The sequence below is a fragment of the Coregonus lavaretus genome, assembly GCF_964263955.1.
Source record: "Coregonus lavaretus genome assembly, chromosome: 4".
Lineage (NCBI taxonomy): Eukaryota > Metazoa > Chordata > Actinopteri > Salmoniformes > Salmonidae > Coregonus > Coregonus lavaretus.
Window position 1 is genome coordinate 36,955,949 of NC_139991.1, and position 15,695 is coordinate 36,971,643.

A 15,695-nucleotide genomic window follows, 5' to 3' on the forward strand; every position below is an offset into this window, starting at 1 on the left:
AGAAAATCACATTGTATGATTTTTAAGTAATTAATTTGCATTTTATTGCATGACATAAGTATTTGATCACCTACCAACCAGTAAGAATTCCGGCTCTCACAGACCTGTTAGTTTTTCTTTAAGAAGCCCTCCTATTCTCCACTCATTACCTGTATTAACTGCACCTGTTTGAACTCGTTACCTGTATAAAAGACACCTGTACAAACACTCAATCAAACAGACTCCAACCTCTCCACAATAGCCAAGACCAGAGAGCTGTGTAAGGACATCAGGGATAAAATTGTAGACCTGCACAAGGCTGGGATGGGCCACAGGATAATAGGCAAGCAGCTTGGTGAGAAGGCAACAACTGTTGGCGCAATTATTAGAAAATGGAAGAAGTTCAAGATGACGGTCAATCACCCTCGGTCTGGGGCTCCATGCAAGATCTCACCTCATGGGGCATCAATGATCATGAGGAAGGTGAGGGATCAGCCCAGAACTACACGGCAGGACCTGGTCAATGACCTGAAGAGGGCTGGGACCACAGTCTCAAAGAAAACCATTAGTAACACACTATGCCGTCATGGATTCAAATCCTGCAGCGCACGCAAGGTCCCCCTGCTCAAGCCAGCGCATGTCCAGGCCCGTCTGAAGTTTGCCAATGACCATCTGGATGATCCAGAGGAGGAATGGGAGAAGGTCATGTGGTCTGATGAGACAAAAATATAGCCTTTTGGTCTAAACTCCACTCGCTGTGTTTGGAGGAAGAAGAAGGATGAGTACAACCCCAATAACACCATCCCAACCGTGAAGCATGGAGGTGGAAACATCATTCTTTGGGGATGCTTTTCTGCAAAGGGGACAGGACGACTGCACCGTATTGAGGGGAGGATGGATGGGGCCATGTATCGCAAGATCTTGGCCAACAACCTCCTTCCCTCAGTAAGAGCATTGAAGATGGGACGTGGCTGGGTCTTCCAGCATGACAACGACCCGAAACACACAGCCAGGGCAACTAAGGAGTGGCTCCGTAAGAAGCATCTCAAGGTCAGGTGGCCTAGCCAGTCTCCAGACCTGAACCCAATAGAACATCTTTGAAGGGAGCTGAAAGTCCGTATTGCCCAGCGACAGCCTCGAAACCTGAAGGATCTGGAGAAGGTCTGTATGGAGGAGTGGGCCAAAATCCCTGCTGCAGTGTGTGCAAACCTGGTAAAGACCTACAGGAATCGTATGATCTCTGTAATTGCAAACAAAGGTTTCTGTACCAAATATTAAGTTCTGCTTTTCTGATGTATCAAATACTTATGTCATGCAATAAAATGCAAATTAATTACTTAAAAATCATACAATGTTATTTTCTGGATTTTTGTTTTAGATTCCGTCTCTCACAGTTGAAGTGTACCTATACAAAATCGGCAGTGTATCAAATACTTGTTCTCCCCACTGTATATATTATGATAATAAATGCAATATAACTACCTGCTGAAATCCTGACCGAAAACAAATACATTTTTTATTAGCTAAGTTAGAACATAGTTGGGATATTCATCAATTGAGTTGAATTTGAGGTACAGTCAGGCTCTTTTCAACAGTCGATTGGTGTGTGTGTGTTACAGCTTCCAAGGGGCTAACCGATGCGGCCCACTTCTGTTACCTGATGGCCCAGGTTGGTTTGGGGGTGTTCACCAAGAAGAGCACCAAGATGGTTCTAATCGGCTCAAACCACAGGTTAGACATCTGCTGCTCTGTCCCTTTCTCACTTGTTGGCCGTTGTGGAAATCTGGCTTCCCTACTACTTACTTAAACTGAGTACTGTGTAGTAATCAGACTACATACTACATATTGCATTGATTCCCGCCATTCGTTAATTTTGGTTTTTAAATACTATTAAATACTATTCTCTTCCTCAATGGTGGTACAGCAAATTCTACTAGATGACTAGCTGAAATTAGTATGACATCCTGGCATTTAACGCATACTCAAGTTTTGAAATGTCACATACTATAACATTATTTTTTCACATACCCAAAATGCCTACTATTTAGAACGCAAGTACGGGTATTCGGACACGGGCAGTCAGTCACTCACTCTCACTCTCTCTCACACACACACCTCTCTGCTCTGCTTTCGCTGCCACATTGTGGACCATAAACTCACAGGCATCTTACATACAAATATGAACTTTCATGCATATGGCATACAAAGGCTTTAATGAGTTCTCTCTCCTTTCTCTCTCTCTCTCGCTAGTCTGTCGTTCTTCCAGTTTGCGTCTAACGAAGCGATCCAGAGGACGGAGGCCTATGAGTATGCCCAGTCTCTGGGCTCACAGCCCTGCTCCCTGCCCAACTTCCAGGTAAGTACACACACGTATCCAACATCTGAACTTGAGAACACACAATAGAAATACCTCCTGAAGCTTTCCCCCTATGATCTTACAGAAATTGACTGAATGGTCATCTAGAGATGCTGTATAGCATAACAGTAGCCGCATAGAAATAGAATGTCTGTTCTAGTAATTATATTTCTACGAGTAGTGCCGTCTGATCCCTGTTCTCCGAATTTAAGTGAAACCCTGATATGAAGGCTAAGGACTGAAACACGTTGGTTTTATCATTAAAGAAGCATTTTGATGAACTTCCACTGCCCTCCAAGAGATGCTGAATTTCCTCTTCACTCCTAATGTAAGTGAATGTACCCGGCCTCTGTGCGATTAAATCAGCTATCGTGACCTTTGCCCTTTCTTCATCCTGTCTCCCTCTAGGTGTTCAAGCTGATCTATGCGTGTCGCCTGGCCGAGGCCGGCCTGTGTGCTCAGGCCTTCCATTACTGTGAGGTTATCTCCAGGAGTGTGCTCATGCAGCCGTCCTACCACTCTCCTGTGTTCACCAGCCAGCTCATACAGGTAGATACACGTGCGCGCACACACACCCACAAACACTCGCTCTCACAACACACACACAAGCGTGCTCTCAACACACACACGTACTCACTCACTCACTTACTCAGACTTGCACACACATACAAACACACACACTCACTCACTCATAGATACACGCAAACATGCGCTCACACATCCATGCGCTCACACACACTCACTTACTCTTACCCATCTCTTAGGTGTTGATTGTTGCTATGTGTGAGAATTGTGAATGTCTGATCTGCTGTTAATTGTAGATGTCTGAGAAGATGCGATTCTTCGATCCACAACTGAAGGAGAAGGCAGATCAGGAGCTCTTCAACGAGCCAGAGTGGCTGATTAATCTGAGACAGCTGGATGGACAGATGAGGGTGTGTGTGTTTGTTTATTAATGTGTATGAGAAGCCAATTCATGTTGTTGTAGGTGTGTCTGTAACTGACTGGGCTGTTCTATTTTTCCCCATAGACTGGGGTGATTGCATACGATGCAGACAGGGCTACTCCTCAGCAGTATGACTGCAGCACCCCCAGTTCTGAGTTAGACCAGGCCAGCCCGCCTGAGCCATATGCTCAGCCTCTGGACATGGATGGCCACACCTCCGACAACCCTCTGATGACATCACTCATGCCCGGACCGCCTCCGCAAGGGGTGCAGCTGATGCCTCCAGGTGAGCAACAAGCCTATCTTGTAACACGATAGGTGTGTGTGTGTGTGTGTTTGAAAGTGTGTGTTTGTTCATGTACGTTTTAGATCCTTTTGACTCCTAATCAATGTACATTACACAAGGGGCGTCGGTAGACACAATATAAGTAACCTCATTTATGTCCCTCTAACTGCCCTGAATGCCTCTGCTGATCCTACAGCTATTGTATGCAGTAATCATGTGCCTAAGAACCAGATTTATACTGTTAGCACTGAGCCGGTGTGCCCGAGGAGGAAGTCCACTGTCTGCAGCTCACCCTGCACTAACATAAAGAACAACAAATATATATATGCACGCATGACTGTAAGTCGCTTTGGATAAAAGCGTCTGCTAAATGGCATTATTATAATTATTATTTTAACATGAGCACATCTACTGCTGCTAAGCTTCCCAGTAAAGCAATAAAAACAAATAAGCATCCCAGAAAAGTGCTCAAAATAGCCCTCGTTAACATACAGTGGGGAAGAAAAGTATTTAGTCAGCCACCAATTGTGCAAGTTCTCCCACTTAAAAAGATGAGAGAGGCCTGTAATTTTCATCATAGCTACACGTCAACTATGACAGACAAATAGAGGAAAGAAATCCAGAAAATCACATTGTAGGATTTTTTATGAATTTATTTGCAAATTATGGTGGAAAATAAGTATTTGGTCACCTACAAACAAGCAAGATTTCTGGCTCTCACAGACCTGTAACTTCTTCTTTAAGAGGCTCCTCTGTCCTCCACTCGTTACCTGTATTAGTGGCACCTGTTTGAACTTGTTATCAGTATAAAAGACACCTGTCCACAACCTCAAACAGTCACACTCCAAACTCCACTATGACCAAAGAGCTGTCAAAGGACACCAGAAACAAAATTGTAGACCTGCACCAGGCTGGGAAGACTGAATCTGCAATAGGTAAGCAGCTTGGTTTGAAGAAATCAACTGTGGGAGCAATTATTAGGAAATGGAAGACATACAAGACCACTGATAATCTCCCTCGATCTGGGGCTCCACGCAAGATCTCACCCCGTGGTGTCAAAATGATCACAAGAACGGTGAGCAAAAATCCCAGAACCACACGGGGGGACCTAGTGAATGACCTGCAGAGAGCTGGGACCAAAGTAACAAAGCCACCATCAGTAACACACTACGCCGCCAGGGACTCAAATCCTGCAGTGCCGGACGTTGTCCCCCTGCTTAAGCCAGTACATGTCCAGGCCCGTCTGAAGTTTGCTAGAGTGCATTTGGATGATCCAGAAGAGGATTGGGAGAATGTCATATGGTCAGATGAAACCAAAATATAACTTTTTGGTAAAAACTCAACTCGTCGTGTTTGGAGGACAAAGAATGCTGAGTTGCATCCAAAGAACACCATACCTACTGTGAAGCATGGGGGTGGAAACATCATGCTTTGGGGCTGTTTTTCTGCAAAGGGACCAGGACGACTGATCCGTGTAAAGGAAAGAATGAATGGGGCCATGTATCGTGAGATTTTGAGTGAAAACCTCCTTCCATCAGCAAGGGCATTGAAGATGAAACGTGGCTGGGTCTTTCAGCATGACAATGATCCCAAACACACCGCCCGGGCAACGAAGGAGTGGCTTCGTAAGAAGCATTTCAAGGTCCTGGAGTGGCCTAGCCATTCTCCAGATCTCAACCCCATAGAAAATCTTTGGAGGGAGTTGAAAGTCCGTGTTGCCCAGCGACATCCCCAAAACATCACTGCTCTAGAGGAGATCTGCATGGAGGAATGGGCCAAAATACCAGCAACGGTGTGTGAAAACCTTGTGAAGACTTACAGAAAACGTTTGACCTGTGTCATTGCCAACAAAGGGTATATAACAAAGTATTGAGAAACTTTTGTTATTGACCAAATACTTATTTTCCACCATAATTTGCAAATAAATTCATTAAAAATCCTACAATGTGATTTTCTGGATTTTTTTTCTCATTTTGTCTGTCATAGTTGACGTGTACCTATGATGAAAATTACAACTTGCACAATTGGTGGCTGACTAAATACTTTTTTTCCCCACTGTATGTTGGTCCGTGGTGTATAAGGAGGAGCAAACAGACACTGCACTTGACACATTTAGGAAATTGCATATTCCAGTTACTAATAAGCATGCAACCATTAAGAAAATAACTGTAAAAACTATTAAATCCCCGTGGATTGATGAGGAATTGAGAAATTGTATGGTTGAGAGGGATGAGGCAAAAGTAATGGCAAAAAAAGTCTGGGTGCACAACCGATTGGCAAACATATTGCAAATTGAGAAATCATGTAACTAAACTGAATAAGAAGAAACTACACTATGAAATAAATATAAATGACAGAAAGAATGATAGTAAGAAGCTTTGGAGCACCTTAAATGGAATTTTGGGAAAAAAGGCAAATTCAGCTCCATCATTCATTGAATCAGATGGCTCATTCATCACAAAACCAACTGATATTGCCAACTACTTTAATTATTTTTTCATTGGCAAGATTAGCAAACTTAGGCATGACATGCCAGCAACATTTGCTGACACTACACATCCAAGTATATCTGACCAAATTATGAAAGAAAAACGCTGTAATTTTGAATTCCATAAAGTGTGTGTGGAAGAGGTGAAAAAATTATTGTTGTCTATAAACAATGACAAGCCACTGACAACTTGGATAGAAAATTACTGAGGGTAATAGTGGACGATGTTGCCATAATTTCAATTTAAGCCTACTAGAATGTGTGTTCCCCCAGGCTTGGAGGGAAGAAAAAGTAATTCCGCTACCTAAGAATAGGAAAGCCCCCTTTACTGCCTCAAATAGCCGACCAATTAGCCTGTTACCAACCCTTAGTAAACTATTGGGAAAAAATGGTGTTTGACCAGATACAATGCTATTTTACAGTAAACAAATTGACAAGGACATTCAACAGCCACAGCACTTACACAAATGACTGATTATTGGCTGAGAGAAATTGATGATAAAAAGATTGGGGGCTGTTTTGTTAGACTTCTGTGCGGCTTTTGACATTATTGATCATAGTCTGCTGCTGGAAAAAACGTATGTGTAATGGCTTTAGTCCACCTGCTATATTGTGGATAAAGAGTTACCTGTCTAACAGAACACAGAGGGTTTTCTTTAATAGAAGCCTCTCCAACATAATCCAGGTAGAATCAGGAATTCCCCAGGGCAGCTGTCTAGGCCATTACATTTTTCAATCTTTACTAATGACATGCCACTGGCTTTGAGTAAAGCCAGTGTGTCTATGTATGCGGATGACTCAACACTATACATGTCAGCTACTACAGCGACTGAAATTACTGCAACACTTAACAACGAGTTGCAGTTTGAGTGGGTGACGAGGAATAAGTTAGTCCTAAATATTTATAAAACTAAAAGCATTGTATTTCAAACAAATCATTCACTAAACTCCATACCTCAACTAAATCTTGTAATAAATAATGTGGAGATTGAGCAAGTTGAAGTGACTAAACTGCTTGGAGTAACCCTGGATTGTAAACTGTCAAGGTCAAAACATATTGATACAACAGTAGCTAGGATGGGGAGAAGTATGTCCATAATTAGATGGATGTACACAGAGAGCAAACATTAATAATATGCATGTCAATCTATCCTGGCTCAAAGTGGAGGAGAAATTGACTTCATCACTGCTTGTGTTTGTGAGAGGTGTTGACATGTTGAAAGCACCAAGCTGTCTGTTTGAACGACTGGCACACATCTCAGACACCCATGCATACCCCACAAGACATGCCACCAGAGGTCTCTTCACAGTCCCCAAGTCCAGAACAGACTATGGGAGGCGCACAGTACTACATAGAGCCATGACTACATGGAACTCTATTCCACATCAGGTAACTGATGCAAGCAGTAGAATCAGATTTAAAATTAAAATAAAAACTGATAAAATACACCTTATGGAACAGCGGGGACAGTGAAGAAACACAAACATAGACACAGACACATGCATACACACACGATAACATACGCTCTATACACACACGTACACATGGATTTTGTGTTTTAGATATGTGGTAGTGGAGTAGGGGCCTGAGGGCACACACTTAGTGTGCTGTGAAATCTGTTATAAATGTATTGTAATGTTTTTTAAATGTACAACTGCCTTAATTTTTCTGGACCCCAGGAAGAGTAGCTGCTGCTTTGGCAGCAGCTAATGGGGATATAAATACAAACACAAACAGCCACTGTCCTAAAGCAATTCACAAATCAAAGCAGCTACCACTAATCACGGAAACATTCCCCTCCCATCTAGCTCCCTCGACTATCTTCCAGGACGGCATGGTCTCCCAGCCGCTACCCCCCAACGAGGGGGTCCAGTTCTACCCAGTACCCCCCAGTCTCCCTGCACCACCCGGCCAGATCCCCCTATCAGGGTTCCCTCCCCAAGGCTCTGGCTTTGCCCTACCTTACCAACCCCAGCAGCCCCAACCGGACCAGCCTGACATGTTTGCTGGAGCCCAGCACCAGCAGATGGTGCCACCACAGCATCAGCAACAAATGATGCCCCTGCAAATGCAGCAGCCACAGATGATGCCCTCTGCCGATAATCAGTCGACGGGTCCACCGGAACTACAGCCTCCTCCCATGTCCACCTCTCCACAGAGGAACACCTTCACGCCTCAGATGGACTTCTATGACCAAATGGCTCACATGGTGCGTGTGTGTGTGTTGCGTGCATTTAGCCTTGTTGGAATAGATAGTTTGAGGCGATATGGCGATGTCACTAACTCTTGTCTTGTTTGCACAGGGCCCAGGAAGAAGATCCAGGACTACTTCACAGTCCTCAATGCACATGGTAGGGTGTGTGCGTGTCACGTCACTGTTACCTTTGGCAGTGTGTGTGCATGTGTTTGACTGACTGGCTCTGTTCTGTCTGCAGCAGCCTCCAGGTCGCCGCTCCCGCACCATGTCGGAATCTTCCACACACTCCGGAGGACGAGAGAGGAGCAACTCAGCAGCCAAGCAGTCCTCTCCGCCTCCACCCTCCATCCCTGAGCAGCCCAAGAAGGACTCACCTAAAAAGGTTATGCAGACACACACACACACCACAGTTACTTTTTATTATTACCCCAGTGGCCTTGTGGTTAGTGTCCGCCCTGAGATTGGAAGGTTGTGAGTTCAATCCCTGGCCGAGTCATACCAAAGACTGTAAAAATGTGACCTGATGCGTCTCTGCTTGGCACTCAGCATTAAGGAGATAGATTGTGGGTAAGGCCCTGTGATAGACAAGCATCCTGTCCAGGGGGTGTACATGTACATAAAATATCAAGCATCAAGCTGCCTCACACTACAGAAACAGGAGATAGGCTCCTGCACTATGAGCCGTTCCAGCTCGCACAAGCCACTGCTCGTGCAAGGCTACTTACTTACTTAAAACTACTACTACTTTGAATTTTGTAGCTATAAATTGTCCCGTTTGCAATCGCCCAGATCAGCTTTTTTTTTTAAACTCATTTTTATATTGGCTACTTATAGTAATTATTGATATCAGCAAAATGTCTTTGATTTGTGGTTGGTGTCGTTAATTTTCAGTTTATCGTTTCAGCTCTTACACATTTAAAGGTTCTTTATTTCTGCTGACCATTTCGGGTTTTATTTTTCTCTCTCTCAGGGAGGTGGAGGGGGGGGTGGTGGTGGCAGCTGGCTGAACTGGCTCTATAGGAAGGGGAAGAATGAGGCCCACCTTCCGGATGACAAGAACAAATCTGTAAGTCAACTCTTCGGCACTCCTTGTTTTCCAGTCATCTTTGTACTTATTCTTCCTTACTACTCTGCTGAGCCCTGTCTGTAAAAGCTCACAATTTATACATGGTAGTGTGGTCAGTATGTGTGTGTATTGGAGCTGATGAGTGGCTTTAGTTGACTGGTCTGTTCTGTCAGATTGTCTGGGATGAGAAGAAACAGAAATGGGTGAACTTGGATGAGCCAGAGGAGGAGGTGAGTTTGTGTTTTGTGTGCGTGCGTTCCAGCCGTTATGATTAGCAAGTCTATATGTATTGTTCTTTTTATTAGTCCTCATTAGGGATGTTAACGGTTATCTGTTAATCGGTTAGCCGCCAAAGCTACATTTGACCGGTCATGCTTATCGGTCTATAGGTTAACTTGCATAATTTAGTGGAATTAAATTGGCATGTATATTTTATGTTAGTCCTTATTTATCACATGCGTACAGCTACAGAGCCTAGTTTGAGGAGCAGAATAGCCTATCACCTGTCAGAAAGCGCGACAGCAGCTCCTCAAAAATCTGGTTCTGGAGTGAAATGTGTGCTTTTATAAGCCCAGGCATTGCGCAACAAATAACAATTCTAAATGCAATCGCGTGTTAAACTTTGCAATGTGAGTTTGAGGCAGTATAGTTGTTTGAAACCTGTTTTACTTTACTTCAAATAATGAGGCATGTCTTACATTACTTCAAAGTAGCCTAGCCACAATCCATCCATAGAAAAATGAGGCAATTATTTTATAAAGACTTCCTCATGCCATTAACCATCATTTCTCTCCTGTTCTATTGGTTTTCATATCAACTTTCTTTAGTTGTTTAGAAGCCAATGGCACAATCCTGGTCATATTAGCAACCCATCCTAGTTGTTGCACCTTTAGATTCCCTCTCTTTCTAAGTTTCGAACAAAGATTTTAATCTCTGTCACATATGGAACCGCTCGCATTAGGTGCGCTGTTTAGAAGGGTGTTTTCCCGTGAATTGTATTTTGGCAAATGTTTGAAAATGACTTTTTATTAGCTGCTTCATTATAGGAGTTGCATGTTGAATAGTATAGCCTTTTGACTGTAAGACGATAGGCTTGCTATTGTTGCATGTTTCCATTAAGCTCTTAATGAAAAATGTCAGTTCCTTGTATGCATGCATAGTATTACCCCTTGGTCACGTCAAATTACTGTTTGGATTTTTTTTAACCGTTTGTTGACCGGTTAATGAGGGTTGGTTAGTCGGTAGCAAAATTGACCGAAATGTGCTTTCCTAGTCCTCATAATAAGAGGTTTAGATCAGTGTCCTAGCACATGTATGACCATCTGTATTTATACAGTATTTTGGGTTATCATACTAACACAGAGAAATCATTGATCCTAATAATAAAGTATTGATGTGTGTTTGTGTGTGTGTAACCAGTACAAGCCCCCTCCTCCTCCTCCCTCGGGCTTCCCTAAGATGTTGGGACCCATGCCGGGACAAGGGGGTCCTGGAGGTCCCCCTACTGGTGGGCCGCCTGTCAACATGTTCTCCAGGAGAGCAGGTGAGATTTACTCATTGGCATAACGTAAGCAGACCATCATTGTGGGTTTTTAGCTGATACAGGTTATAGATTCAATGCAGTGCCGCAAACCTCTTGCGGCTACGCTTCACTTGTGCTGCTGCTCATATGGCAAGTGTATCAGGTTTCATTGACTACAGTGGGAGCGGATCAATCGCTGCTCACACTTGGCAAATATGATATTGTCTGAAGGGAGTACGCTTTGAATTAGCCAGGTGTGTTTCACTCCCAGTTCTAGCAAGTCCTGCATGGCTTGTGAACATTGTAGAGGGAAACAGAGGCAGGTGCATGTTCCTGAGAGTCTTGGCTTTCAGGAATGGGATGAAAAATAATTATACATGTCACATTGTACTTGAAACCACTACAAACTGCTAGGAACCACACTAATAGTGCTTGTCATTTTGGCACGTCAGATTTTTGTGGGGATTTTTTTTTACCAGAAAAAAAAATAAAACTATGTTCTCACCCATCTCAGGTACTAAGAGCCGCTACGTGGATGTCCTGAACCCAGGTGGACCCCGTGCCAAGCCCGGTGGATCGGCACCTGCCCCGTCAGACTTCTTTGCCCCGTTGGCTCCCATGCCAGCCAACCTGTTTGTGCCTGGAGCAGGTATGCTAACCTTTGGAAAAAAAAATATCAATGTACTCTAGGATGGTCATCATAGGTCTTTATGAGTGTGACTGGGTTGGGAATATTAGTTTGTTTGCGTGTTGTTTTGAGACGTGTGTGTGTGTGTGTGTTTCTGTGTGTGTTTGTGTGTGTACTGTATCTGTATTCTAATGTGTTCTCTCCTGTCCGGCTCCAGAGGAGCAGCAGCCCATGGAGGGTAATGTCCCAGAGACGGGAGGAAACCAGGAACAGAGTGACCCTAACCCCAGTGCTGTGCCCCAGGTACTGTATTACACTTCCAGTGATGGTTATAGTTGTATAAACTATATTTCACACCAACTGACCATCAGATTAGACACACCAATTCAATATCTGCAGAACTGAATTAAGATGTTGTTTGATCTGTCCAGATGTTCAACCCAACGTTGTTACCGCCCGGTCCAGAGAGGCTCCCATCAGGGGAGGTAGAAGCACCTCTATCCTCCTAGAGGACTGTAGTACCCCTGCTACTCTACCATAAACCCTCATGCCCCCATTGAAACATATGACCTTCCACTTTTAACAGTCATCTAGCTTGGTTGAGTGGAGTGGTGGTTGGTACGTGCGTGTTTATGGGCGCATGTTTCAACTTCCAGCCTTTATTTTCCGATGTGGGCCTCATAACCATGCAAACACCTGGGCAGGACGACATGTAAAAGACTCACATATTCTTGCTGTTGATTGTCTAATAATGGATCCTCTCCCCAAGATTGTCCATGTTGTGCATTTTGACAATAATGATTTATGTTTTGATTAAATCTGCTTTTGAGGAGATTATATTAAACTGGGAGTGGAGGCAGTTTTTGATCTAATCCATGCATGGTATGATTAAATAATTAATCTGGGTCTGTGGTTTTGTGTTTGTCCGTGTTTATTTCCCTCCCCCGCCGTCTTTAGCTGTCGCGTTCTAGCTCAATGAGTTCTTTATCACGTGAATTGAGTCAGCATATAAACCAGGTACCTCTAGCTGGGCCTCAATCGCCCCCCCCCCACTCCCTCACCTCACTGCCCTGCTGCTCAACATTCCCGCAGCTGTATTCCCCTGGCTATCTCAAGCACCACTCTCTCACCCACTAGCATGCTAGCTAACTTTCAACTGATTGGAGGTAAACGACATCCCTCAGATTGGAGGAGAATGCAGCCAATTAGAGCTGTTCTGATGGTGCTCTGACTCTATTTTGAAACGTTAAGATACTACACTGAACAAAAATATAAACACAACATGAGCTGAAGGATCCCAGAAATGTTCCTATACGCACAAAAATCATATTTCTCTCAAATGTTGTGCACAAATTAGTTTACATCCCTGTTAGTGAGCATTTCTCTTTTGCCAAGATAATCCATCCACCTGACAGGTGTGGCATATCAAGAAGCTGATTAAACGGCATGATTATTACACAGGTGCACCTTGTGCTGGGGACAATAAAAGGGCACTCTAAAATGTGCAGTTTTGTCACACAACACAATGCTACAGATGTATTAAGTTTTGAGGGAGTGTGCAATTGGCATGCTGACTGCAGGAATGTCCACCAGAGCTGTTGCCAGATAATTGACTGTTAATTTCTCGACCATATGTTGCCTCAACGTCGTTTTAGAGAATTAGGTAGTACGTCCAAACAAGCCTCACAACCGCAGACCACGTGTAACCACGCCAGCCCAGGACCTCCACATCCGGCTTCTTCACCAGCAGGATCATCTGAGACCAGCCACCCGGACAGCTGCTAAAACTGTCGGTTTGCACAACCGAAGAATTTCTGCACAAACTGTCAGAAACCATCTCAGGGAAGCTCATCTGCGTGCTCGTCGTCCTCACCAGGGTCTTGACCTGACTGCAGTTCGGCATCGTAACCGACTTCAGTGGGAAAATGCTCACCTTCAATGGCCACTGGCATGCTGGAGAAGTGTGCTCTTCACTGATGAATCCCGGTTTCAACTGTACCGGGCAGATGGCAGACAATGTGAGGTGTATGGTGTCATGTGGGCGAGCGGTTTGCTGATGTCAACGTTATGAACAGAGTGCCCCGTGGTGGTGGGGTTATGGTATGGGCAGGCGTAAGCTACGGACAACGAACACAATTGCATTTTATCGATACCGTGTCGTGCCATTCATCCGCCGCCATCACCTCATTTCAGCTTGATAATGCATGGCCCCATTTCACAAGGATTTGTACACAATTCCTGGAAGCTGAAAATGTCTGTTCTTCCATGGCCTGCATACTCACCAGACATGTCACCCATTGAGCACGTTTGGGATGCTCTGGATCGACACGTACGACAGCGTGTTCCAGTTCCCGCCAATATCCAGTAACTTCACACAGCCATTGAAGAGTGTAACAAGATTCCACAGGCCACAATCTGCAGCCTGATCAACTCTATGCGAAGGAGATGTCGCACTGCATGAGGCAAATGGTGGTCACACCAGATACTGTTTTTTCTGATCCACGCCCCTACTTTTTTTTTAAGGTACAGTGAGGGAAAAAAGTATTTGATCCCCTGCTGATTTTGTACGTTTGCCCGCTGACAAAAATTATCAGTCTATAATTTTAATAGTAGGTTTATTTGAACAGTGAGAGACAGAATAACAACAACAAAATCCAGAAAAACGCATGTCAAAAATGTTATAAATTCATTTGCATTTGAATGAGGGAAATAAGTATTTGACCCCCTATCAATCAGAAAGATTTCTGGCTCCCAGGTGTCTTTTATACAGGTAACGAGCTGAGATTAGGAGCACACTCTTAAAGGGAGTGCTCCTTATCTCAGTTTGTTACCTGTATAAAAGACACCTGTCCACAGAAGCAATCAATCAGATTCCAAACTCTCCACCATGGCCAAGATCAAAGAGCTCTCCAAGGATGTCAGGGACAGGATTGTAGACCTACACAAGGCTGGAATGGGCTACAAGACCATTGCCAAGCAGCTTGGTGAGAAGGTGACAACAGTTGGTGCGATTATTCGCAAATGGAAGAAACACAAAAGAACTGTCAATCTCCCTCGGCCTGGGGCTCCATGCAAGATCTCACCTCGTAGAGTTGCAATGATCATGAGAACGGTGAGGAATCAGCCCAGAACTACACGGGAGGATCTTGTCAATGATCTCAAGGCAGCTGGGACCATAGTCACAAAGAAAACAATTGGTAACACACTACGCCGTGAAGGACTGAAATCCTGCAGCGCCCGCAAGGTCCCCCTGCTCAAGAAAGCACATATACAGGGCCGTCTGAAGTTTGCCAATGAACATCTGAATGATTCAGAGGAGAACTGGGTGAAAGTGTTGTGGTCAGATGAGACTAAAATCGAGCTCTTTGGCATCAACTCAACTCGCCGTGTTTGGATGAGGAGGAATGCTGCCTATGACCCCAAGAACACCATCCCCACCGTCAAACATGGAGGTGGAAACATTATGCTTTGGGGGTGTTTTTCTGCTAAGGGGACAGGACAACTTCACCGCATCAAAGGGATGATGGACGGGGCCATGTACCGTCAAATCTTGGGTGAGAACCTCCTTCCCTCAGCCAGGGCATTGAAAATGTGTTGTGGATGGGTATTCCAGCATGACAATGAACCAAAACACACGGTCAAGGCAACAAAGGAGTGGCTCAAGAAGAAGCCCATTAAGGACCTGGAGTGGCCTAGCCAGTCTCCAGACCTTAATCCCATAGACAATCTGTGGAGGGAGCTGAAGGTTCGAGTTGCCAAACATCAGCCTCAAAATCTTAATGACTTGAAGAAGATCTGCAAAGAGAAGTGGAACAAAATCCCTCCTGAGATGTGTGCAAACCTGGTGGCCAACTACAAGAAACATCTGACTTCTGTGATTGCCAACAAGGGTTTTGCTACCAAGTACTAAGTCATGTTTTGCAGAGGGGTCAAATACTTATTTCCCTCATAAAAATGCAAATAAATTTATAAAATTTTTGGCATGCGTTTTTCTGGTTTTTTTTGTTATTCTGTCTCTCACTGTTCAAATAAACCTACGATTAAAATTATAGACTGATCATGTCTTTGTAAGTGGGCAAATGTACAAAATCAGCAGGGGATCAAATACTTTTTTCCCTCACTGTATCTGTGACCAACAGATGCAAATCTGTATTCCCAGTCATGTGAAATCCATAAATTAGGGCCTAATTGATATACACTGATTTCCTCATATGAACTGTAACTCA

At 44.1% G+C, this 15,695-nt stretch overlaps 1 protein-coding gene across 3 annotated transcripts in view; it reads left to right on the forward strand.

The window, feature by feature from the left end:
• Positions 1-15,695, forward strand: part of sec16a (SEC16 homolog A, endoplasmic reticulum export factor) — a 76,491-nt gene that overhangs the window by 56,985 nt on the left and 3,811 nt on the right. For 2 of the 3 annotated variants that reach the window (XM_084159739.1, XM_084159740.1), the window contains exons 15-28: positions 1,599-1,710; positions 2,230-2,335; positions 2,744-2,884; positions 3,157-3,270; positions 3,366-3,567; positions 7,865-8,265; positions 8,360-8,407; positions 8,492-8,635; positions 9,224-9,319; positions 9,493-9,549; positions 10,739-10,862; positions 11,356-11,490; positions 11,687-11,772; positions 11,901-11,954. In XM_084159739.1, the coding sequence (XP_084015865.1) occupies positions 1,599-1,710; positions 2,230-2,335; positions 2,744-2,884; positions 3,157-3,270; positions 3,366-3,567; positions 7,865-8,265; positions 8,360-8,407; positions 8,492-8,635; positions 9,224-9,319; positions 9,493-9,549; positions 10,739-10,862; positions 11,356-11,490; positions 11,687-11,772; positions 11,901-11,954 (1,820 nt within the window). The remainder of the gene's footprint in view (positions 1-1,598; positions 1,711-2,229; positions 2,336-2,743; positions 2,885-3,156; positions 3,271-3,365; positions 3,568-7,864; positions 8,266-8,359; positions 8,408-8,491; positions 8,636-9,223; positions 9,320-9,492; positions 9,550-10,738; positions 10,863-11,355; positions 11,491-11,686; positions 11,773-11,900; positions 11,955-15,695) is intronic. The other variant, XM_084159741.1, reaches the window with a different exon arrangement.